The sequence below is a fragment of the Denticeps clupeoides genome, chromosome 7 (assembly GCF_900700375.1).
Source record: "Denticeps clupeoides chromosome 7, fDenClu1.1, whole genome shotgun sequence".
NCBI lineage: Eukaryota > Metazoa > Chordata > Actinopteri > Clupeiformes > Denticipitidae > Denticeps > Denticeps clupeoides.
Window position 1 is genome coordinate 9,905,648 of NC_041713.1, and position 26,257 is coordinate 9,931,904.

The 26,257-nt window shown below is 45.3% G+C and overlaps 1 protein-coding gene across 5 annotated transcripts in view; it reads right to left on the reverse strand.

Annotated features, from left to right (window-relative positions):
* The window catches only part of tanc2a (tetratricopeptide repeat, ankyrin repeat and coiled-coil containing 2a), a 126,445-nt gene that overhangs the window by 42,676 nt on the left and 57,512 nt on the right, over positions 1–26,257 (reverse strand). For 4 of the 5 annotated variants that reach the window (XM_028985248.1, XM_028985249.1, XM_028985251.1 and 1 more), the window contains exon 4: positions 3,448–3,630. In XM_028985248.1, the coding sequence (XP_028841081.1) occupies positions 3,448–3,630 (183 nt within the window). Of the gene's footprint in view, positions 1–3,447; positions 3,631–25,173; positions 25,404–26,257 lie in introns of those variants that run through there. The other variant, XM_028985252.1, reaches the window with a different exon arrangement.

The window sequence follows — 26,257 nt, forward strand, 5'->3', positions numbered from 1 at the left end:
AGATCAGCATCTTTTCAAGCGAAATGCAATCCTCAGTTCCTGTGAAGTAGTGATTAAGATCCTAAAGGAATGGAGTGAAGCTGCATCGTAACTGTCTCATTTATGCAGGACATAAATGTAGGGAACGTGTGATCGTGCATGATGTACGTTATTCTTTAATGGGTGCGTTTGGAAAATGATCTACCAATGTGGATGCGATTAATGTAATTGGGCCCGTGTGTGGGGGCTGGAGGTGAGAGGTTAACCTCTAGTCTTTCAAGCGCTCTGTCTCTCTCTGTCACAGTGATTGCCTTCATTAGAATGGAGAGCACGGCCTCCCGCTGGCCAGCGCAGGAAAAATCAAAAGAATAAAGAAACCGTTTTATTTCTGCACAAAACCTGATTTGCCAACAGGTCAATCCATCACTCTGTGTCACTCCAGCCAATGAACATCTTCCCTACACATAAAATCCCCATCAGCAAATGCTGTTTTATTTATTTCTAATGAGTGTGAATTTGGACAAAAGAAAACTACATTTAATTGTGTCTTAAGTCTATTACATAGAACTGATCAAGTAGATCCAAAAATTACCTAGAAATGTGTGCACACAACAAGAATGGAATATCAGTATAAATGTGAAATTGTACATTGACATTGTGGAAAAAGAAATCACCCTCTCGATGCAAAAAATAACCCTGCAATGACACCCTGTAGTGCATGTGCCTCAAATGCAAATGAACCCAGACAGTAAACAGAAAAAGCTCACACACACTCCGACAAAGACACACATGTGTGTTTGTTAGTTGGGGGAAAACGGGCCATTGTGGGAGGATGCAGACACCGCTGGAGCAGAACAATGGTGCTGACGAAATGAGTGCAGAAAAAAAAAAATACAATGCGTTGATGCAAAAACGCAGAATCTGGAGCAGAGCCAAGCAGACAGGATTCAAATGATCTAGAACCAAAAGAAAAAAAGAAGCTCTGAGGAGATGTTATGCAGTGTATAGGGAACCTTCGTTTACTGGGAAAATTCAATTTCGAACTCCCATTCTCCAATAAAAACAACACACACACACGCACATAAATAGAGGCACCCATTCAATGAACATGGCACCCTCGCCAGTGAGGACAATCATGAAAGCAAGCTCCTTCTGAAAACACTATCAAAATCTCTGAAATATTAATGCAGGATAAACACTCCTCCAGCTGTTCTCTCTCTCAACAGGGGACAGGAGAGAGGGAATAAAAATATCACAAGAAAGGACATCATATTAGCATGCCCTGGTGGCCACATGAAGAGCTGCAATCTAAAATCTCCTAACTCTGTCCTACTGTCACAGTTTAATTAGTATAATTAGACAACAAACTTTCATTGGGTGTGTACTATTCCCAAGGGTTGGAGAAAAAAAATTATAATATGAGGAATGGAGCTGGAACATATGTTATAAAGGTTCCAGCTCCCTAAATGGGTCTTTATTTCCTGCCTTAGATCATAATTTCATGTCTGTAGTGACCCTTATCAGATTTTGTCCCAATCCCAAATCCCAAACCACCAAGCTGCCACTAAGGTCCCCTTGAGCAAGGTACCGTCCCAACACACTGCTCCCTGGGCGCCTTTCATGGCTGCCCACTGCTCACTAAGGGTGATGGGTTATCGTCCCCACACACTGGGGAAATGGATGCATTTCTTTGTGTGCACCGTCTACTGCGCTACAGTGTATCACAATCACAATCACTTAACTTTCACTTACAGGTTCAGTAATGTCATAAGAGCCATATGAGTTGTAAAAAGTCAGCATGGAATTACACACAGATTACACATTGCAACACATATCCTGTTCTCCCCTCTCATGGGGCAGTGGTGGCCTAGCGGTTAAGGAAGCGGCCCCGTAATCAGAAGGTTGCTGGTTCGAATCCCGATCCGCCAAGGTACCACTGAGGTGCCACTGAGCAAAGCACCGTCCCCACACACTGCTCCCCGGGCGCCTGTCATGGCTGCCCACTGCTCACTCAGGGTGATGGGTTAAATGCAGTGGACAAATTTCACTGTGTGCACTGTGTGCTGTGCTGCTGTGTATCACGTGTGACAATCACTTCACTTCATGCACTGACTACCATCATCACTTTTATTTGTTCACACATGCTAGCACGCGCCTTTGTATTTTTCAGTGTCTCTCAGGTTGTGAGCAGCAGGGCAGGCTAAAATTGAAAGGGGTAGACAATGCTGACCTAATGGCCATGGGACGTCAACTGAGCATTGAAATGGGTCTGCAGCAGTCAAAGCCAGTAAGGCTCATGGGATGTGATATGTTCACATATGATCAGTTAGGAAAGAACTAAAATGTGGAATATGGAAGATAGCTGGTGTTTCTAATTTATCTCACAGATGCTTTTTTAATATAACATGGTTGATGTGTGAAGAATGTGATGTCTCAGAATGGAGTGTGCTTCACAATAAACCTCACAATAAACTTCACAATGATTTATTATTAGACCTTATAAATATGCATGGGTTTTGTAGCTTCTTAAAACTTCACATCAGTTTTGCACTTCATTATTGCTGGAATTGAAGGATTACAAAACACATGATAACACTAGCTACAGCTTATTATTTTCCCTTATATATGAAGTCAGGTATGTGAGCTTGCAGGTATCCAAAAAATAATTTTGGTTGTTGGAAGAGTATGTATTTTACTGTATAAAAGTAACATATAAATCAGATAGACAGAAGTAACTAAGAAATGTATTGTGTTGCAGAAATGGGTGGTAGTAGTCTAGTGGGTAACACACTCGCCTATGAACCAGAAGACCCGGGTTCAAATCCCACTTACTACCATTGTGTCCCTGAGCAAGACACTTAACCCTAAGTTGCTCCAGGGAGACTTGTAAGTCGCTCTGGATAAGGGCGTCTGATAAATGCTGTAAATGTAAATATGCTATCCAGTTTGCGGCAGCCCACCTAGTCTTGTAATACCACTTTGTACCGCTAGAGGTAATGGTGGTAGTCTTAGTCTTCTAACCCCTGGGAAGTCATGTTAAAGGTACCACACATGGTTAGTCTCTGAATGTAGAAGAAAATTCAACTGTATTTCTTACTTGTTTTCATCACTTTATATGTACATTTAATCTATTGTTTTATTGTACAACTAAACATAGTATTTGTTTTATCTATGGGGGAACTTGATATTATTTTCGGGCCTAGACTCAGTACTGCAATCGGTATCTGTATCACTATCACTTTTACAAAGTGAACCTATATGGTGAATACTGGTGAAGTTAAACCTGTACATTTAATTACAATAAACCAAACCCACTGGCCGTAAACCATCACATAAAAACATATTTGTATGATTTCTGTCTCATGACTTCCCTAGAAACCATACAAATTTAGAAACAGGCTAGTTTGCACAGGTGATGTTTGCTTGTCCACCCTGAGTGTAGGTGTGTTACTCTGGGATCAGTCTTACCAGGCAGACGCTTGCTGGAGTGCAGGCGCATGTTGAGGGCCTGGTGGGAGAGAAGGGGGGAGGAGGGCAGCGAGCGGGACACGCCCTCCATGATGCGCATGTGCTGTATACTCTCCGTCACCGGCAGAGGTGGCACGCCGTAATCACCCTCACACACACCCTCGCCATCATCTGAACCTCCACCTGCAAAGAGAAAGAGAGAGAGAGAGATGAGGTCAACAGTGTTGTTTAGGCTGATTAAGCCAGAAAGTGTCACCACTTAACTTGCCATCTACAGGATGAGATAACACACACTGCAGATTCTCAGTTTCACACACACACACACACACACACACACACACGCACACATCACAAGCATGATAACCACAAAAAACACAGAAGAGAATAACGGCAACAGAGGACACGACCCAAGTAACAGACTTCACTTCACTAAATTCCAACTGGCCCTGTGTCACTCCGAGTGTCAGCCTGGAATCTGTGTTCTGTCAGCTGACCACCTGTTTCCTAGACGGCATCTGCGATGGACCCTCATAGTACAGAGTGTGTGTATGTGTAATGAAGAGGTAACATATTGTCATGAGGCATGGCAGATGCTTTATGGATCCACACTGAACAAGTAAGACCTGCATTTGCTCATTTACAACACATTACCTACCACAAACACACACACACGCAACACAGAATCAAATTTGGACAATTTACTCAGTGAGCAGTGAGCCCAACACAAACAGAGACAGACTTTGATTGAAATAACACACAGGGAAAATGAGGCAAATCATCAGGTCTAAAAAGTCAATATCGATACGGCATTGGTGACTGAATACCCAGCCTCAGTTCCATGGTTGTTAGTATAGAGTGCCGTGTAAACGGAATACTCTGCAGAAAGCTTAACAGGCATAAAGCTAAACACAAGTAACTCGTTTCACCGGCTTTTGTTGCATGTTGCTCTGACTGTGAGTTTAATGACCTGTCACTGCAGGGTTGGTGACAAGCTGTCGCACTGAAAGCCAAACTAGCCATTTAAACGCACGCTTCGCTCGAAACGAGGGCAATCCAGCCCCCATATACACTGACAAGGCACTTACATGCAGGTGTGTGTTTGCTGAATCTGCTGAGCAACAATTCGGAACGGTGGCAAGGCAATCCCCAGAAGAAGGGTTTTCTGAGTATTTCAATGTGTTATTCTAAATAAATGGCAAAGGCCACCATCATGGACACCTATCAGCATCAACAATGATTGAAATGAAAGTAGAAATTTAAAAATATATGCATCCTATACAAATTTCCAAAAAGGCAAGAGTAACATGAAAAAAACATGAAGTTTAAAGTTGAAATAAACTAAATAAATAATGACAAAGGTATAAATAATGAAGTCAAACCCACATTCACTAATGCAATACTGATACTGCTGATACTAAACTAGTTTGAAGGCCAGTTTTATTGCCTCCTTAATCTGTACAACTGCTTTCAGCTATACTAACATTATTGTTTTGTACTAACAAATTGTATTACTATATAATACAAATTGTATTATCTATACTATCTCTATACTAACAAATGGTTTTCTAATAATCAATAGACCTTTAAAGGTAATAGACTTGCATTAATGAACACAGCATTCCATTCCATTTACAGCTACCATAGTCATTAACAACATTAACAATGTCTAAACAGAAGACAGTTTCTCATCAACTGTATGTTCTGAATGTTAGTAGACAGTTGCAGTTGGACATTTATACCCCATAAGACTGGGGTTCTTCTTGAACACCGGAATGCACTCATCAACATGTGTGTTTGGGCCCTAGTCATCCTCAGATGCCTCAGGGTTAAAAGTAGGGTGGCCCTTTAAGAGAACTGTAGTGCCCACACTCCACTGCTGTGCACTGGTGATGGTTTGACCTGTGTACTGTTTTGCGTTTATGTATTTTGTCTCTCACACCGTGTTAAATTATTAAAAGTCAAGTGCCTGTGTCTCATCCCTACATTCATGTGGCATGACAAACACCCTCTTTGTGTCCTTGTGGGCTTTCAGTGATTTGTTTGAACAGTGTACTTTATGTGGAACAATTGTGAATAATATTAAATTGAATGTGCTGGACTATTTCAGAAGCCTTTAACAAGCCAGATTTTGCCATAGTTGTCATGACACAAAAAAGGGGAGGACCCAGGCACGGATGGTTGCCACTCTTTTATTTTAAACTGGACAAACAAACATTTGGGAGAAGGGGACATTGAAATGGGAACGGGAAAGTTATCACTCACACGGGGACAGTCCACACTCACACACCACCTGAAAACATGAACATCCAAAAACATGACTTAGAGTCCCACTGACTCCTGACGAAGACCATGACTATTACAATACCAAAACCCAAACACATCCGGAACTTACATTTTTTAAAAAAGGAATCAAGCGGGGCATGGCCTGCAATCAGCGCTCCGGAATTTGTTAGGGTTTTGGTATTGTAATTGTGAAGTGAAAACATGAACTAGATACAAAAATGTCATTCTGTGTTCTTTTGCATTGAATGTGCATTGATGCAGAACTTCCAGTATAACCTTTGCGCAGTGACCGCTAACAAACCGTTGGTTGCTGGACGTAAATGAAGCTTCAAGCTTCGTAACCAACTTTAGGTCTCTAGCTGTGTCCTAAAAGATGGAATTTATTCATTTAAATGACGCTTTTACCCAGAATGACTGTAATGGCATGTTTGGTAACATTAAGTGTAGTGGTAATTACGGGGGGCAACTGGGCAAACCACCCAATGATCCAGTATCTTTATGTTTTCAGTTAATGACGAAAATGCTTTATAAAAATTCGGTAAAATGCACACATACCACAACAGTACTAATGCCATCCATGACCATTAATGGCTAGTGACATGACTGCACAAATGACATATTTTCAACATCATGTCCAATGCACCACACCTCATTGCTAATAATTTAGCTGCTGTGGCTCCAGTATGCTCTCTCATTGCACACATGGAGTCCTCCAAATCCTGCCGTACATTAGTGTCAAAAATGACACCCAAACAAGGCTCCCTTTGCCTGAGGCTGCAAAATTGCCCCACAGCATAATGCTCCCACCACCATGTTTAATTGTGGTTTGAAGGCACCTCCCTTTCTTCACCAAACATAAGCAACATCCATGTACATAACCAGTTCCAGATCAGCCTTCCCCCTCTTCTATCTTCTTACTATTCTCCAGACTGATTTCCTTTGTCTTTGGTATGGTGTGTATCAGTAGACCCTCTCCGGTGCACGGTTCCTTGGAGCCTGTTCCATAATTCCTGGAAGGCCAATAATTTTGGTCTCAACTGTATACAACGCCTTGAGTAATAAAATGACAGTGAAACATGCTTCACACTAGTGGAAACTGACCATCACCAGTCGTGGTAAGGTTAGGTGTAGGCACAGTCTGGTAACACCTTTTTACAAAAATGAAACATTAGTAAAACAAACACGAGGGAACCGTTGAATTAGTCACACTTAAACATCAGTAAATGTTGGTCCCTGTGAAGTTGGTTTAGTTCAGTAAATACAGGCAATTGCATTGATTGTGCCTCATTTCTTGGAGGAATGACACTTATATTGTCATGTTTTTTCCTCTGGTTGCCTCCTTCACACCTCTTTAGAAGATTAAGGGTATGATGCACGTAGTGATGAAGCTATTGTGCACAGCAATGAATAGCACATATTCCATATGCATGTAAAAAGTAACACATATATAGAGACCCCAACCAAATTGTGTGTGTGTCCTTCATCCACCTTCTGGCTCTGACAAACACTTTCAACCAAGCTGTAGTTCTGCTGATACAATAACTAACTTTTCCAATACGAGTTACTATGAACTGCAGACCTTCACAGGCTCTCGGACAGTCTGTGACACCACGAGATAAAACAAGCCTTTCACAGAGAACGCCACTGAAGTGGCCACTAATCTCTGGAGAGGGGTGCAGGGAGAGAAACGACATAATGAGAAAGTCAGGAATAAAGGGGCCAAATGTGAATTTAACTTACTCAAAATGTAAGCTAAGTGGCGAGAGAGAAGCAAGTCGCCGTTAATGAGAATGTTGGAGAGCTCGAGGTTGCATGCCTGATGGAGGAGTTTGGACCCCCTGATCAAATTAAGGGGAATTTTGTCTTGAATGTGTTCTCATAATGTATCTGATTTTGTCAATATTAAAAATGGAGACATGTGTTTGGGTCGGATTTTTAATATTAGAAAAAAAAAAAGATTTAGTCCTGACTAAAGTGTGTCTTGTAGTTTCCATGTTTCTCTTTCTTGCTCTGAGACCAGTGACTCGTCTGCCTCTCTGGATACAACAATACAAACATTGGCCCAAATATTACATGGGGCCCTATTTTCATGGCACTGTAACAGTACATCTCTAGAATTTGCAGAAATAAAGAAACACAAACAAAAAAGGAACCTGTACCTACTAAGAATAAACCCAGAATATAAGGATTTTTTTATGAACAAAGAATGAAGGAGCACATAGCAATGATTGACAGCCCTCACACACCTTATATCCTCATTCTGGACGATTTGCTCCTGTCAGATCATCCATCTCCTCCCTTCCTCCCTCTGCATCCATTTTCTTTGCTTGTAGTACCCCCTGGGAGCATCGACTGACATTGTGATGTCTGTTATGGACATCTCAGGACCACACCACTATCAAGCCAAGTGCTTAAATAAATTCCACTTGAATCCACAATGCAATGCCTTCTATAGCACCTAAATATCTCCCATGTTGTTTTTATGTAAAATACATCTGAAAGACAGGGAGCAGGTGTGCTAAAACGTGTTAACACACATGACTGTAATATGAGTATAGAAGGAATTCCTCTGGGATTTTCACAGCAGGGGCTTTATGAAAGACGAAATGTTGTTTACATTTGCAGTCATATAAGAATAGCACGGGGAGCAAATCTGGGTGTAATTTTATGGCCTTTACACAACACTTGCTTAAGCCTTGTGAGTCTGGAGTTAAAATCTTTATGAATGGCCTCTACTGCAGAGAAGTTGGCAGCAGGCATGCCAGTGCCCACAGCGATGACGTCAGCGAGGAAGCTGCCATGTTGTGTCCAGCAATGCCTGGCTGGCGTTAGAACAGCAGATGGCAGAGGCAGGAAGAGGGAGTGCACATACACACACACACACTCACTCACACACACAAACACACTCACAGATGCAGTGCCTTGCTTCCTTGTGGCAGGGACGGTCATATTAATGTGTCCTCTAAAGCCAGCCAGCTCCTATCTGTGCCAGGTAAGGGATGACAGCACTTCCAACGGATGTGTTTCCATGGCTCCACTAAAGATTGATCAACGTAGCAGGCAGATGACGGCCGTGACGAAAGGAGGTTGGGGGGGGTAAGCCAAGGGTGAGAGCCACCGGGGTAAGGTGAGAAAGTGTCACCCAGCAAAAGCTGTGAGCTTTGATCAGAACTCAGTCACACTCAACTTGAGATGTCGGCGCAAGCCGATTTGAGGGGAGCGGCCTCAGCGGGCGGAGAAACGTCACCACATCTTTTCCAGTTCCTCCCGGAGATCAAAAGAGAGTGCAGAACCATACATACAAGCACACACACTTTAGAACTTAACACTCACATGACTCAATACTGCTAACTAATTCTCTCTCACAAAGTCACACATTCCCTCCACCTGTCAATCTCCCGCCGCACTCCTCTCTCACCTCCTTTTCTGTGTCGGCCTCTCAATTATTCGGATTGGCCCCACCCCTCCTTACTCGCTGTGGCAACAGGGTCACCCTGAAAATCCTGCAAAGGCTCCATTGCTCAGAATCAGCTAAATGGCAGAATAGAAGAACTGATGATACCAGGGAGGTGAAGGAAGGCTGGGAGTTTTAAAGGAAACAGATAGAGAGACTGTGTGAGGGAGAACGTCAATCTTTCTTTAATTAAATCGCTCCAAGTGTATGGTTACTTTGAATCTGTCGAATCAGGACCAACCAGGTAGGCCAGATGGGCTATTTCAGGATGCTGAGTATTCAGGACATTAAATAGTGAGAGACGAGAAACATTCACTTTAAGAAGGCCAAACGGCGACACTGATCCCAGATCAGTTCAGCTCTCCTCCTCTTTAAGCTGCTTTAAAGGCACCCAGCACACAAATATAATGACAAGCTGTGAGGTGACTGACAAGGGGATGTGACTGACAGCTGCTGTTTTGAGTCTAAAGTAGTTCAACAAAAGTCATCAAGCCCTGTGGATGCACTCCTCCACCCCCACAATCCTTTTTCTGGGCTCAATTAAACATTTTCATTAAGTAAAAAGATTTATAAATACAAAAGCACTGCCATTTACCATTTTTAATAAACTTCCAAATTGTTAATTAATCTCTAATTAAACAAGTGTGGCTAATTACAAACTCAGAGCATCAGAGTTTATAAAACAACACACATTTGACTAATAAGATCTTTTTATTTTCTGCCATTCAAAACAGATATTCTTACCACAATATAATGTTACATGCAGAGATACACAGGAAAAGTCGATATAGATTATCATGACATTTGGATAACTGCATTTTCAATTTTATCAAAAGACATTTGTGGTTCCAAAGGAGGCATTGCATGACATTGCCAGGTCAGCTGCTAAATTTGTCGCAGCACAACATTTAAACCCTTCAATAGAGAAGGCATGCAAGCTCACATACAGGGCATAAACAACTCAACAGATACCGTCCCGCAGCCCCCACACTGCCTCTCAATTTATGTACGGTGATGTGGAAACCTGCTCACCTAATCAAAAAGCTGCATAGGTCACTAAATCTGTGGTGCTGCAAGGGCTGTGTCATTGAGTCTGATTACAGAGCAAGACAGGAGGTTACTGAGATCACACACTCAGGGACACACAGTGAGACAGAGAGAGAGAGAGAGAGAGAGAGAGAGAGATGGATGATGGCAGAGAAGGATTTGTGAGCTTTTAAAATTGTTCAATGACCTTTCCTAACTAAAAATGTTAAAATTAAATATATCTATGTTTTGCCATTAATGAACCCTACAGCAAGGGTCATACTAAGAACCTACAGCAACTATTAAACAGTGACACCTATGCAAACACACACACACATACTTAAAATGCTTGGGTTGCATGGAAGAATGTCAACATTTTTATAAGCATTCCTATGACAGGGAGGCTGAAATCTGCAAAAGCAGGGCTCCTATGATCAGGCCTCTGTGCTAACAAATGTATTTGGTACAGCTCTACCAAATCACGTCAAAGTCTAGCAATGCATTCTGATGTAGGACATTATAATTCTTCTGGGGCTTGATTGAACTGAAGATACCATGGAAAAGAACATGAAGCCAACAGGCACACTTACAAGGGGATTCGTCCTGAAACAGGCCAGGGATCCAGATGTACAGCAAGAGCAACACTTGTGTGGCATGAATCCAAAGAGGTTAATGTACTGGAGAGGCTGAGCCCCATTCAGCTGAGCATCTGTGGAATGACTTAACATTGCTGTTCAAAAAGCGGTCCCCATACAACAGACGAGTTTGGCAAGAAGAGCAGGAAAGAGGCACAGTGTCCTCATGTGCAGCACAGTTTGCTTAACAGGGTCTAAACAGGCACAATCCCTGCTTATGCAATCTTTTTCACTACACCTACTAGTCCAAAAAAGAACAGAATTAACTACAGAAAGCACAGAATTATGTGCCACATGTTCACTTGTATTACGAGCACTTGTTAGGTGCCAAAAATAAATTAAACAGAATAAAATATAGGAAAAGCCACAAAAGAGGTAAATAGGGGTAATAAACCGAGGTGCGGTGAAAGGTAAGATGGGAGGGAGAAAAAACGAGAGGACTGAGAGTGCCTCTGAGATATCTAGCCTGCAACATCATAGTCAATCACAGAGCAGGTCCCAGAAGGAAGAGCAGGGCGCAATCAATTTAATGACCATAATGACCGTCCCTGCATGATAATGTGCCCCAACCCAAGTCAAATTGTGCTCAGGCCGAGCAATTTAAATTACCGCAAATTCAGCCGGGCCTCGGCTTCAGCCTCAAATCAAAGGGCAGGAGAAGCAATCTACTCCACATTAGTTCAGCTTCCTTTAGCACCACACACGTCCCTGGTGTGTGTGTGAGTGAGTGTGTGTGTCTGTGTGTGTAAAAGAGAGAGAAACAGAGAGCAACATGGAAAGCAACACAGACAGAGAAGAAAGAGTGCAGGAGACACTAAGAAAGTCAGAGAATGTGAGTGTGTTTGTGAGAGACAGACACAAAGAAAGAGAGAGCATGTGTGTAGTTGTGTGTGACGGTCTCTTTTGATGCATATGTAAGGCACCATATAGGTCATGGGAACCAACACTCCTTTTCCCCAGCTGGAGGAAAACTAGCCCTTAGCACCAATTAGCATCAGCGCTAAAACCTAAACAACACATTGTTCATAAATCCAAGCAGCCTGCACTGCAGGCCTTGAAGAAGCCAAGCCAAGATCTGGCCCTAGATGGACTGAGCTTATGCCATACCATGACCATACATGATTCTAAAACATTTGTGGTGGACGAAGTACACAAAACCAAATACTTTAACACTTTAAAAGTAGAGTTACCCAGGGTAAACCTCCATTTAAATTTCTACTTGAGTAAAAGTACAAAAGTATTTGTCTTCAAATGTACTTAAGTATCAAAAGTTAAAGTAGAGTGATTTGTTGTGGCTCAAAGTCTCATTTTAATTTACTGCATTTTAGGTAATTTTTTGTCATAATTTCTTTGTGGAATGCCATTAATTACTCTGCCACTGATAAGTATTTAAATGACCATATATGTACTTTTACGACATTTATCAAACAGCCTTATCCGGGGCAGTGGTGGCCTAGTGGCTGGTTCAAATCCCATTCCGCCAAGGTGCCACTGAGGTGGCATTGTGCAAAGCACCGTCCCCACACACTGCTCCCCGGGCGCCTGCCACATCTGCCCACTGCTCACCAAGGGTGATGGTTAAAAGCAGTGGAAACATTTCGTTGTGTGCACCGTGTGCTGTGCTGAAGTGTTTCACAATGACAATTACTGCAAAGACATTTAATATAGATATAGGTGTTTTGAAACACTGACAACACACAAACTACATATCCCATAATGCAGTGCCTGAGTTGCCTTGCTAAATACCTTCTGTAAGTAAAACTCACATTAAACACTATCATTTTTAATCTATTATAGTGTTAATGTGTTATTGAAGCAGATTTTCTGAATGGATACTGCTTGTGTACGATCATTTTTTTTTCAAAATTCGATAATTTTATGCTGCGCTAGATTCCTTATAAATTTAGGATCTGGCAGCACTGAAAACATAGCATATTACAAAATGGAAACAACTAGCTAAATGACTACACTGAAATGGCAAACACAGCCATCAAATTGAAATGGATAAAATAGCATTTATTAGCTAATTTCTATTTGGACAAAAATCGCTGAGGCAGGCGCAAGAGGTATTTAAAAAGAGTCCTTCATTTCTACAACTTTGAAAAAATGTCTCAAATAAAAACATGGATGTTAAGGCAAATTGGCGTGCTTATATTTCGTATACATCATATCCTTTTGATGTGTCGCGGGAGACACAGAGTAAAAGTAAAAAGTCTCCACAAATGTAAACACTTTAGTAAAGTAGAGATACACAAATGCTGTGTATCACAATGACACTCACTTCACTTTCTCTTACTGTAGTAGTGAGTGCGTTAAGGGTGTTAGTGTGTGCCCTGTGATCCCCAATCCGCACCCAATGTGCCAGGATGGCCTTCAGCACCAGCAACATGGGTATGGGCTGTTTATGGTTAGTAAGTGAGTGACTGAATTTAATATTCAGTCAGTTGGCCTTCCAAATCATGCTGTCTGGATCACCACCAGCTTGTTCACAACCAGGCTCTCTCCGGTCCTCTCTCTCAGTCCTTCTTTATATAAGTGAAGTAGTGATTTGCAGTGCACAACACATGGTTACGTAGCTGCTAGGCTATCAATGCCAATGATACAGTGGAAAGTATTCACTTCGCATCACTTTTTCCATAATTTGTTATGTTACAGTCCTTTTCCCTCAGAATTCTACACACAACACCCCATAATGAGGTTTTAGAACATTTTTATTTATAAGTACATAAGTATAACTTACTATAATAACTACATATTACATAACTACAAAATGTATATAAAAATAAACCTGAGTTTTCAGAAAAAACATACATTCCAAGCAAAATACATACATAACATCTACTGCACATGTAAGTATACCTATTACTGGAGTGTACTTCACTTCTTTCCTCAGTTATTTCCTCATCAAAAATGTTACATTTACATTACAATTTTGGCAGAAATAGGTGTAGTTCTAGAAGTGTATAATGGATATGAGAAAAAAAGGACTCTTATATCCATTCTGTAAGATATACACCACTGTCAGGATCATTGTGCAAAATGTGCTAAGTTCTATGATCATCTTGCACTGGTAGCCAGCACCTACAGAGCTGTAATGAACACTCCAGCTCTCAAAAAAGTCGAGATTTACAGTCGCATAACAATTCTCAATCTTTGCAGTCCTTTTAGAATCAATGGGAAAGCAGTTATAAGCCAGTAACCAATAAGAGAATGCCATTCAGGATTTCTATACAAGCTTTAAAAAGAATCATAAACCCTTTAGCAATTCTGAACCAAAAGGAAAGGGTCCCTATAGTGACTGTGAACAAGAAGGAGAGTGCTCTAATTATAAGCCAATGGGGAAATGCCCCTCAGCATCATTTGAGACTTTGTTTTGAAGAGCAGGATGATGGTGAACCATGAACTGCAATGTTGCTGAAACCAAAAAAAAAAAAAAATACCACCATTCTCATCATGTTGCTTATACAAAGAAATCATCCCCGGGGCTTTAGAAACCCTGGAGTCAGACACCAGAGTCAGCCGGAGTGATCCAAGGTGACCTAACCCAAACAGAGCGTACTGCAGCACAGGGGTGGAGACTTGGAGACTGGCCTGGCAGAACGGCTGATAATTTGTTTGCCCTTCGACACAGCGCTTTCAGACTCTCGCTGCCTCCCTTCCTTATTTCTCAGCTATCATCAAACGCATAACAAAATCAAATCACCTCCTCCACTAATAAATAGCTTAATCAGCTTCTGCTGTTAATTAACTAAAAAAACTCAGAAAGAAAGCATTTAGTACCTAGAGTATTTAGTACCTGAATCGTTACTTATGAGTATTTAGTACCTGAATCGTTACTCTATTACGAATACTAGCCCAAATTAGCATTAGTAGCAGCACCTGCAGCACCTGCTACCATAAGAATATTTGGCCCGGGACATACATAAGCACAGTGAAAACATGTGCAGTGCTGCACCCGTCGGCGGGTGGATGGACGAGGTGGAGAGAAAGGGTGTGCGTTCGCGTGCACGCTTTAGTAATGTGATCCCTGGGTGTAGTCTGCTTCTGATGAATAATTTAGCTTTCTGGAGAGCTGATGTGCCGGTAAATGAGAGCTGGATCTTGTCTCCTCAGACCTTGCTCTCTTGCCGTCCGGTCTTCTGATAGTTTACCCTCTGTCTCCTGCTTTGTACAGTGAATCTGGCCCAGTTCTCTGTTAGTACTGTTTACACTTGGCATCGATACATGATTGATGTGAATATCTTACTCCTGCTATTAGAATACATTCTCATCTTATTTGCATTTGATTTCACTGGATGACAAGCACGGGCTGGGTTTACACCAACCTGACATTTCATTGGAATCATTTACATCTAGCTTTTCCCTTCTTAGTGCAGGTTTATGCAGATATCCCAAATAAACACTGTCACTGGTGGTATTATTGTCACGTCCGTGCCGGATCCGCCCCCCCCAACACGCTCACCCTCCCCAGAGTATTAGACTGTGTGTCCGTGTCTGCGTGTCATGTCGTGTAGCCGCGGGTGCCCGGGTAAGTCCCAATTCCCTAGTGTGCACGGGGCGTGTCCCTTATCACAGTCCTGGGTCGTGGGTTCCTCAACACATTCCCTCTCCAGGCTCCTTCGGCACGGCTAGTGATCCTCACGGGCTAACGAGCGTCAGGTGCGGCTGGTTTAGTCTAATCCGCCTCATTATAAAAGACCCGTGTGATCCAGAGTCTACAGAGCGATTCTCCAACGCGACTACCGGAGTCTGAGCCCCCTTTGTGTCTGTCGAGTGTGTTCGTCGAAGGTGTTCGTGTGTACGAACGCCCCAGACCCCTGCGGAGTCTCACGAACCTGCCTGGCCGTTTGTGCAGGAGCGCTCGTGAGGAGGACCCCGCCGACGCGCGCCGCACCAGCCCGAGGGTCGAGTGGGACTCCGCCCCTTCCCTCGGTTCAGCGCAAGGCGCCGTGGTTTTGTTCTTTGGATTTTCGACCTTTTTTCCCTGACGTACTTTTGTTTTTGTAAATAAACTGTTTTCCCCTTGTCACCCCGCCATCCGTCATTTTTCCCAAGCAAGACTCCGGCGTGACAGAAGAATCGCTCTCTCTCTCATGATGGATGGCTCATCAGTGCCCCTGCCGCCGGATTACCCCCCCCCCACCACCCTGGAGGAAGTGGTGGCCGCACATCACCACCAGTTGGGTAGGCTAACCCACTCCCTGGCAGAAGTGGTGGCACAGCGGGATCAGATCGCGGCGCTCACCACAGCAGTCCAGCAGCTGCTGGCCCAGCCCCCCAGTGGAGCGCCCCCCCCCTTAGCTCCCACCCCCCACCTTCCAGGAGAAGGCCCTCGGGTTCCAGAGCCCCCCCTTCGCCGGGTCGCTAGTCTTCCAGAGCGATATTCCGGTGACCCCGCAGAGTGTAAGAACTTTTTACTGGGGTGTGACTTATACTTTGCGGACGTCACCGGGCTCACGGACCATCAAAAGATTAGTACCATGCTGCAAAGACTATCCGGGCCGGCTCTGGATTGGGGCGGGGCCCTCTGGAGAAAGGGGGGCGAAGAGGTGAGGACTTATGAGAATTTTATACACCACTTTAAGGTGGTGTTTGATCAGTCGGAGCAGGGGCGGTCCGTGGGACAGCGCCTCCACACCATCCAGCAGGGCAGGTCTACCGCGAGAGAATATGCTCTCCGATTCCGGGTCCTGGCAGCAGAGAGTGGTTGGGGGGAGGACGCGCTGCTGACCATGTTCCGGGCCGGCCTGGCGCCCGAGATTCAGCTAGAGATGGCGTGTCGGGACGCTGGGCGGGGCCTGGATGAAGTTATAGACCTTGCCATCAACCTGGACGCCCACCTTCGTGAGAGGCGCCCAAGGCGCTCCCCCCAGCGTGCTCCAAGGTCTGCAGTGGTCCGGGAGGAGGGCACAGTCAGGTCCCGGTTCGGAGCGACGAGAGGTGACAGGCGTTCACCATCCCCGGAGGCGATGCAGGTCGCCACGGCCAGTGTGGAGCGGGAGGAGAGGAGGCGGCGTCTCTGGACAGGGGCGTGTCTTCGCTGTGGGAGTCCAGCTCACTGGAGGGACAGCTGCCCACAGCGCCCCCGATCAGAGGGGCAAGCAAGAAAGGTTCTCTCCCCCAATGACAATGGACAATTTCTTATACAAGTGTCTGTGTGTGTTCCTGACCATCCTTGTGTTTCTCTCCCTGCTCTTGTAGACTCCGGATCAGCGGGTAATTTCATCGCACGGTCTGTTGTGTCTACTTGTCATATCCCTACCCATCCTCTGCAGTCCCCTGTTTCGGTACAAGCCCTGGACGGGCGACCGTTAGGGGACGAACCCTTATCCATAGCAACCGACCCCCTTTTTGTTTCCATTCCCCCGTTTCATGTAGAGAAAATGTCATTTATGGTTCTACCCCAGTCCCCCCACCAACTAATATTAGGTCTGCCCTGGTTACGTACACACAACCCTCACATAAACTGGAACACTCACACCATTTTGTCATGGTCCCCTACATGTACGTCCCGGTGTTTTGTTCCACCCACCCCTGTGCACGCGACGACGGTCGAAAGCCCGCGGGCACAGGAAGCGCACGCCATTCCCCCCGAATTTCAGGATTTGCACGAGGCCTTCTCTGTTGATAAGGCGATGTGTCTACCGCCGCACCGTCCATGGGATTGCGCGATCGACCTCCTGCCAGGGAAAACCCCTCCTCGGTCTCGTATTTACTCATTGTCTGAACCTGAACAGCGGGCAATGGAGGAATATGTTGCCGAGGCCCTGCGTCAGGGTTATATTAGGCGTTCACGCTCTCCCGCCTCCGCCAGTTTCTTTTTTGTGAAGAAGAAGGACGGGGGTCTGCGCCCATGCATTGACTATCGTGGGCTTAATGAGATCACGAGGATGTATTCCTACCCTCTTCCACTGATCCCCGTTACCATCGAGCGACTCCGGGGGGCGACCTTCTTCACGAAGCTCGACCTCCGGAGTGCCTACAATCTGGTGCGTGTTCGAGCGGGAGACGAATGGAAAACGGCATTCAGCACCACGTCGGGGCATTACGAGTATAGGGTGATGCCCTACGGACTTGCGAATGCTCCGGCCGTTTTCCAGGGGTTCGTGAACGACGTCCTCCGAGACATGCTGGATAGGTTTGTAGTAGTGTATATTGATGACATCTTGGTGTTCTCCAAAACCCGTAAGGAACACCTCCAGCATGTGAGGGCGGTCCTCTCCCGCTTGCTTACGCATCAGTTGTATGTGAAGGCTGAGAAGTGCTCCTTCTTCATGAAGGAGGTGACATTTCTGGGGTATCACATAAGCTCAGCGGGAATCGCTATGGAGGAACCTAAGGTAACGGCGGTGACTGAGTGGTCGGAGCCCACGTCTATCAAAGGGCTGCAGCGCTTTCTGGGGTTTGCCAATTACTACCGTCGATTCATCAGAAATTACAGTACTGTGGCAGCGCCGCTCACATCCCTCCTCCGGGGGCATCCAAAGACGTTACAGTGGACCGGTGCTGCAAAAGAGGCGTTCTGCGCCCTGAAGGAGCGGTTCGTCACAGCACCGGTTCTACAAATTCCCGACCCGACGAAGCCGTTCGTTGTGGAGGTGGATGCCTCGGAGGTGGGATTGGGGGCGGTACTGTCACAGTATCATGGTAACCCCGGGAAGCTTCACCCGTGCGCCTTCTATTCGCGAAGATTGACGGAGGCCGAAATTAATTATGATGTGGGAAACCGGGAACTGTTGGCCGTACGGGCAGCGTTGGGGGAGTGGCGCCACCTGCTTGAGGGAGCGCAACATCCCTTCGAAGTTATTACTGATCACCGGAACCTGGAATACATCCGGCAGGCGAAACGCATGAACTCTCGTCAGGCTCGGTGGACTTTGTTTTTCTCCCGTTTCTCATTTAAAATTACCTACCGGCCCGGGAAGCTAAACGGGAGAGCGGACGCACTCTCCCGGCAGTATTCTGCAGGCGAGGTCCCTAAAGAACCTGCCCCCATTCTACCCCCTTCCATGATTGTTGCCCCGGTCATGTGGGACCTTGACGAGGAGATCATTCAGGAGACCCGGAATCACCCGGCTCCTCCTGGATGTCCTCCAGAGCGAACATATGTACCGGAGCGCTTTCGTGGGAGGGTGATAGAATGGGCCCATACGACACCAGCTACTGGCCATCCGGGCATTCGCAGAACGGGAGAAGTGGTGGCCAGGAAGTATTGGTGGCCCTCGTTACAGAAAGATGTGCAGACCAGTGTCTCCTCCTGTACTGTTTGTGCCACCACAAAGAGTCCATGTAGCCTACCCGCCGGGAAATTAGTGCCTCTTCCCATACCAGAAAGACCGTGGTCCCACATAGCAGTGGATTTCGTGACGGATCTGCCGGTTTCGAAAGGCTACACTACGGTTCTGGTGGTCGTGGATCGATTCTCGAAGGGGTGTAAATTTATACCATTTCGCTCCCTCCCTTCTGCCCTCCAGGTGGCCGAGGCCCTTTTCCAACATCTCTTTCGGGTCTATGGCATCCCGGAGGATATCCTCTCTGACCGAGGCCCCCAATTCACCTCCCGGGTGTGGAAGGCATTTTTTAGGAGGCTGGGGGTTGCGGTGAGTCTCACCTCGGGGTATCACCCACAGTCCAACGGACAGGCAGAGAGGATGGTGCAGGAGTTAAGCAGGTTCTTAAGGGCGTACTGCCAGTACACCCAACACGATTGGGCAGAGTACCTCGTGTGGGCAGAATACGCCCAGAACTCCCTGCGTCACTCTGCCACGGGTCTGACTCCTTTCCAGTGCCTGCTTGGACGCCAGCCTCCTCTGTGTCCCTGGGATGGGGAACAGTCTGGGGTGGCTCGAGTGGATGAGTGGTTTCGGCGGGCTGAGCAGGTCTGGGAAGGAGCTCATACTGCCTTGCGGTCAGCGGTTCATCGCTTCAAAGTCCAAGCTGACCGTCGGCGGCGGACTGCGCCTGTTATCAGAGAAGGTGACCGGGTCTGGCTCTCCACGAGGGACCTGCGCCTCAAACTCCCCTGCACCAAACTCACCTCGCGATTTATCGGCCCCTTCCTTGTTGTGTCCCAAGTAAACCCAGTAACATTTAAACTGAAACTCCCCTCAGATCTTCGCATTCATCCTGTGTTCCATGTTTCCCTACTTAGGCCAGTCACGAGGGGACCCTTGCACTCGGACGACGCGGACGTGACTCCCCCAGTGGCAGTAGAGGTGGCTGGTGCCCCTGCCTACAAGGTCCGGAGGCTCCTAAATTCTCGGAGGCGGGGAGGGGTCTTGCAGTACTTGGTGGACTGGGAAGGTTATGGTCCGGAGGAGCGGAGTTGGGTACCAGCCGGGGATGTGCTGGATCCGGGATTGGTGGAAGAATTCCATCGAGCCCGGCCCGGCCGCCCAGCCCCGCGGCCGAGGGGCCGACCTCCCGGTTCATCACAGTCCTCGCGCCCACGCCCAGGATCAGTGAGAGGGCGTCGCTTCCGGGTCGGAAGCGTGCCTGGAGAGGGGGGTACTGTCACGTCCGTGCCGGATCCGCCCCCCCCAACACGCTCACCCTCCCCAGAGTATTAGACTGTGTGTCCGTGTCTGCGTGTCATGTCGTGTAGCCGCGGGTGCCCGGGTAAGTCCCAATTCCCTAGTGTGCACGGGGCGTGTCCCTTATCACAGTCCTGGGTCGTGGGTTCCTCAACACATTCCCTCTCCAGGCTCCTTCGGCACGGCTAGTGATCCTCACGGGCTAACGAGCGTCAGGTGCGGCTGGTTTAGTCTAATCCGCCTCATTATAAAAGACCCGTGTGATCCAGAGTCTACAGAGCGATTCTCCAACGCGACTACCGGAGTCTGAGCCCCCTTTGTGTCTGTCGAGTGTGTTCGTCGAAGGTGTTCGTGTGTACGAACGCCCCAGACCCCTGCGGAGTCTCACGAACCTGCCTGGCCGTTTGTGCAGGAGCGCTCGTGAGGAGGACCCCGCCGACGCGCGCCGCACCAGCCCGAGGGTCGAGTGGGACTCCGCCCCTTCCCTCGGTTCAGCGCAAGGCGCCGTGGTTTTGTTCTTTGGATTTTCGACCTTTTTTCCCTGACGTACTTTTGTTTTTGTAAATAAACTGTTTTCCCCTTGTCACCCCGCCATCCGTCATTTTTCCCAAGCAAGACTCCGGCGTGACAATTATTAACAGCTATCATCTCAAAAAGCAAGACATTTGAAGTAATAAAAGACCCAAAAAGACGCTGCATCACAACAACTGCCCACAAGACAAGCGTTGTAATATTACAGTAGTTATAGTCTGCATTGTTCGGAATTTCTGTAAAAAAAAAAGAAACTGTTGATTAAATATTGATCAATGTTGCCAGCAAAGGCTGTGTTGAGGGTGACATGGTTTCAGTTTTGAACGGCCCAGGCCTAGACAGGACAGCTCCAGGGTGCAGCACAGATTAACAGTAAATACAGGCCAAAACAATAAACCACCTAGGAAGTACTGCACACATACAGCAGTTTATAGCAGGAGCTGGAGTAAATGGCATTAAAGGAAATATATCAGAATCTGTGGTTTAAAAAAAAAAGACTGAGAGGCAATTTTCGAGACTTGGCCGAAACACCCGCTAATGTAACGTCCAGTCTGTCTTCTGTATTAACAGAAATTAGCGAACTCTGCCCATCACCCCAAACTAGCACTCAACCAAACTGTTTGCAGCCAAAAACATACATAAAGGCCGTGTAGGTAATGCATGTAGCTTTTCTGCTCCAAGTCTATCATTGTACTTGCCTCTTCTGGAAAGGTAGGAATCTGTTTACTGTCTAGTTGTAAGCTCGGTTGTAGGACTGTGTTGGAGTATCAATTGTGTGGTGTGTTTTGAAAGGTAGATTGTGTTTAAGCAGCATCAAGTGTTGTGTCATCATTAGCTTACTCACGTGGTTTCGGGTTCCCCTGAGGTGTAAATAAGGGGACAGGCCTTAGACACCCTGCAGACACCCACTAACTGTACCATCTGCCTTTAAAACAGTTCCTAAAGAAACTCCTACAGATACCAACAATTACCGACCAGTTTCTCTCCTCTCATTTCTTTCTAAAATCCTTGAGTGCTTTGTCTACAATCAGCTATCACTTCATCTGTCACAGAACCACCTCCTGGATCCTAACCATTCTGGCTTCAGAACAGTTCATTCTACTGAGACGGCCCTTCTGGCTGTTTCTGAGAAGGGCAAGACTCTCTTGTCAATCCTGAAGAGGCTTGGAATTCAGGGCTCAGCATGGCAGTGGTTTGCTTCCTACCTTGATGAGCGATCTTACTAAGTGACTTGGAAAGGATCCACCTCTCAAACTCAATCCTACCAAAACTGAACTAATATTCATTCCAGCAGATTCTGTCTTGGCCCCTCGGTGGTGGAATGAACTTCCCCTTGCGGTCAGAACAGCACAGTCACTGAGCACTTTCAAACGGCAGCTCAAGACCTTCCTCTTTAGAGAATATTTAGATTAACTTGTAAACTTCTTATTGTCTGACCTATGTATAGAAACTACAACAGAGTGTATAAAAAGACTGTATTCATAGTTGGGGGTCCTAGTGAACTAGAACTGATCACTTCATTGATGGTAACATTGTACGTCGCTCTGGAGAAGGGCGTCTGCCAAATGCCTTAAATGTAAATGTAAATGAATAGGGGAAATGGACCTGCCCCACACGCTAATTCTGTGAAGCAGTAGTATCTTTCAGTTAACTCATTATTCTTCAGAAATTGTAGAAATTAGTCAATTGTAGCAGTCAGCAAAAGGCCGCTTTCCCCCACCACCCACTCACTACTTCCACATCCAAACAGGTGATATCACTGTCACCAGCCCACATGATCATGGTGGTAGTGGGGTGGAAGTATGATTTAATTGAAAACTTAAAGGATCTCTGCTTAATGATGGGAGTACCTGGAAGTTCTCATATTTCAACAAAATCAGCATAATTTTCTGCTGATTAAAAATTGCCACTCTCTGTACACTGATTATATGCTATTGTTCAATGGCACAGAAAGTTTGGTTGTATTAAATAGTGTCATTAAGAACTAATCAAGCACAGCTCTGATAACCATGAAAAATATTAACTAAATTTACTTTCAAATCATGCTTTTCAGCAAAACAAAGACGTAATCAATTAAAGAGTTAATAAATCAATAAAAGGTCTGAATGAAATGCATTTAGTCAAAACCTTTGACCTTGTGAGTAGGGCTGAACAAAAGCCAATACCACGATGCTCATCAACAACACAGCTAATATCAAGTATGGTTGCTTCTTTTCTTTCAACTGGCACTAGGACTCTGGACCTAACTGACAGGACGATGAGAAGCAATTTATACCAAAATATGTTTGGTATAATAACATTAAAAAAAAAAAAATTCCATGAAGATAAAGTTGAAGAAGAATTCCCAATCTTTCAATGTGACAGTGATCCAAAAGAGCAGAAGAAACGAGAGATCACGGTCCTGAAATGACCCAGTCAGAGCTCCAACCTCAATTATACAGAGGGGGCAATTTAACTCACACTAAACTTGGCTGCAAAAACACACACAAAGTGTAAAACGACTATATTTGTATGTGTCTAGTAGATAAAGATCTACCCAAACAGACTTTCTACTAAAACAAAAGTATTAAGTCTGGTGCACATAGGACACAAAGGTTAGAAAAATGAGGCAATGCAAACAACTGGAAAAGAAGAGGTAATAAAAACAAGTCACATGACACACAATCAAAGCTGTGACAGTGACTACTGTTTAATGGCTCAATCCTGCCTCAATAAAGGCTGACAGGTACAACTGTTACTGTTCCATAGGAAACATTTAATAAGTTCGATAAACACCCAGCCTCTGAATTGTCTGACTGATGCTGAAGAAGAGCACAGGATTCTGAAATGTATGCACACAATTTATGACAGCATAAAAACATTGTGCTCTTACACGTGACACTGTACCATAGAGATCATGCGGTGTGAATTTTATGCCTCACAAAATCACAAAATCGGTCAACTGACCTCAGAAAGCATCCATTTTCCCAAGAAGACTTGCAGTCGATGGTCCCCCGCCTCTGGCCTGTCTAGCAACAGCAGCAGAATGATAAATCCCATAATTTTTAACCTGTGTCAGCAGAACCCATGTGAGCCATCCCCCTACAGCAACCTTACGCACCTCCAACACACACACACACCCACCCACCCACCCACACACACACACACACACAATGAGTCACAGGGTAACCACACAAACCATACTGAGGAATGGTTTAGCCTGTGTTGTCATGTTATCACCAAGGAACTGTTATATCACCATCCTGCTATCATATGTGCCAGCACTCTCCTCCACCAATCTCTCCACTTGAGCCCCCCCACACACACACACACACACACAGCTGAACTGTGGGTGCACTAAAGCAGCAATCCCAACAGATAGCTACACCTCCCCAGAAAGCTTAGCACTTTTTTCCTCTTTTTACACTCCTCTGCTCTCTCTCTCTCTCTCTCTCTCTCTGACACTCGCACACACTCTCTCACATTTTTCTGTATTAATCCCAGGAGAGCACGGAGTTGGTGAAGAATTATTATCGTACAGTACATGGTGTGTGCGAGTGTGTTACAGCTGCTAATGTGTATTTTATGAGTTCATATATTTGTGATAACCACACGTATTATGACCGACGTGCTGGTAATATCCTCAGGTGTGCTTTGTTGCGTGTGTTTTTTAGTTTGTGTAGTTTGTGGCAATTAATAAAGTTGCTAAAAATAAAAGGTAAAAGGAGGACCTGAATAAGGAAGGGCAATTAATAAGGAAGGGCAAGGTAAAGTAGTCATTCATAATACACATGTTAAATTCTATGATTTTTATTATAGAATTATTATTTTTCCTGCAGTACACAAACACACTGCGGAATTCACCTTATAGAGAATCTCTATTCTGTAAAATCAAATTACAAATTTTCCCAAGCCAGAAGCTCGAAAACGTATTAACCCACACGCTCACGTACAAACAGCATGACACTGGCAACAGGACTGTGCCTCAGCTGCCCTGCAAAAGCATTCGAACCGAGCATCCAGAAACCTGCGTCACACACACAGATGGGTGTGAGGGTGCAGCAGCAGAGAGGTCAGCACCATGTGAGAGGAGAGAATGGAGATCCAGTCTCATGTCACTCTACCAGACTGACAGCTTCAAGCGGGTAGAGCAGACATAGAGCTCTCCATCAAAACCACCACTTACTTCATTTACACAACCAAGCTAATAGCACAATATCGTCACACACACACACACACACACACACCTTTCCCGGCCTGATGGTCCCAACGCGGCTAAACTCACCACAGTCCGAAAGAGTCTCTCATCCCAAAGGACAAAGTCCCGCACCATGGTAAAAAGGCAGTAGAGGTTGTGGATGAAAACGAAGACAGAAGAAGGCTGGAGTAGCGCTGAAAAGACCCAGTGTGCTCTGCAGTCCTGAAGACGAGTGGCAGGTATTAGAGCATGCGCATGCTAACACACGTTTGCTTGTTTGCTTGCACGCAGGCGAGGCAGAGACTCGCCCTCCTTCTCCTGATCTCTCCCACTCACTAGACGCTCTTCGCCCGCCCGCCCTCCCTCCCTCTGCCCATCACTCTCTCATATTCTCCCTCACTCTTGTTCTCTTATGCTGCGCTGCACCATCGCCTTCCCCTCCTGAAGCCCTGGAACCTCAACTCAAACAGCAGAGGCAGAAAGAGACGGACAAATGGCATTTCACTCTCAGCATCAGAAACACCAAGAGGTGATAAAGCATACCTGGCAAATAACGGTACAGAATTTGGTGACAACTTAAAAAAGAAAACAATTACAGATTCGAGGGACACTGCAAATTGGTTAAAGGCATTATGAGAGATCATCTCTATCCTGTAATGGGGCACTTCAATAGTGACAGAAGTGCTGTCTTCTAGGATGACTCTTCTGTGGTGACGTTTAGATTTGACCTTCAGTCAAAAGATCTCAACCAAACTGAACCCCTAAAGGACACTTCAAAAATATTATACAGCTCCTTCTACCAACTTTCAGAACAATGTCTGGACAATCCAATCTACTTTGATAAGAATCAGCACATGGTATATGTTCACTAAAGTCACTAGCTCACCCATCAAGTTGGTTGAATTAACTACTCATTTAACTACTCAAATGGTGGAGATGGTTGTTAGAAAAAGCATCTTCTGTCTCTTTCCGTGGTACAAATATCTAGCAAGTCCTTTCTTATTATCTGCCTGTTTATTTCTGAAAATAAACAATATTTCTTGATTTGAAATTAGTGAACATGCTTCATTTGCCAAGTGTTTCATCTTACACTGCATATAGGCTGCTATATAAAGATCAATTATCAAAAGATGTTTAGTAGAAATTGATTTACAGACATCTATACATTTAG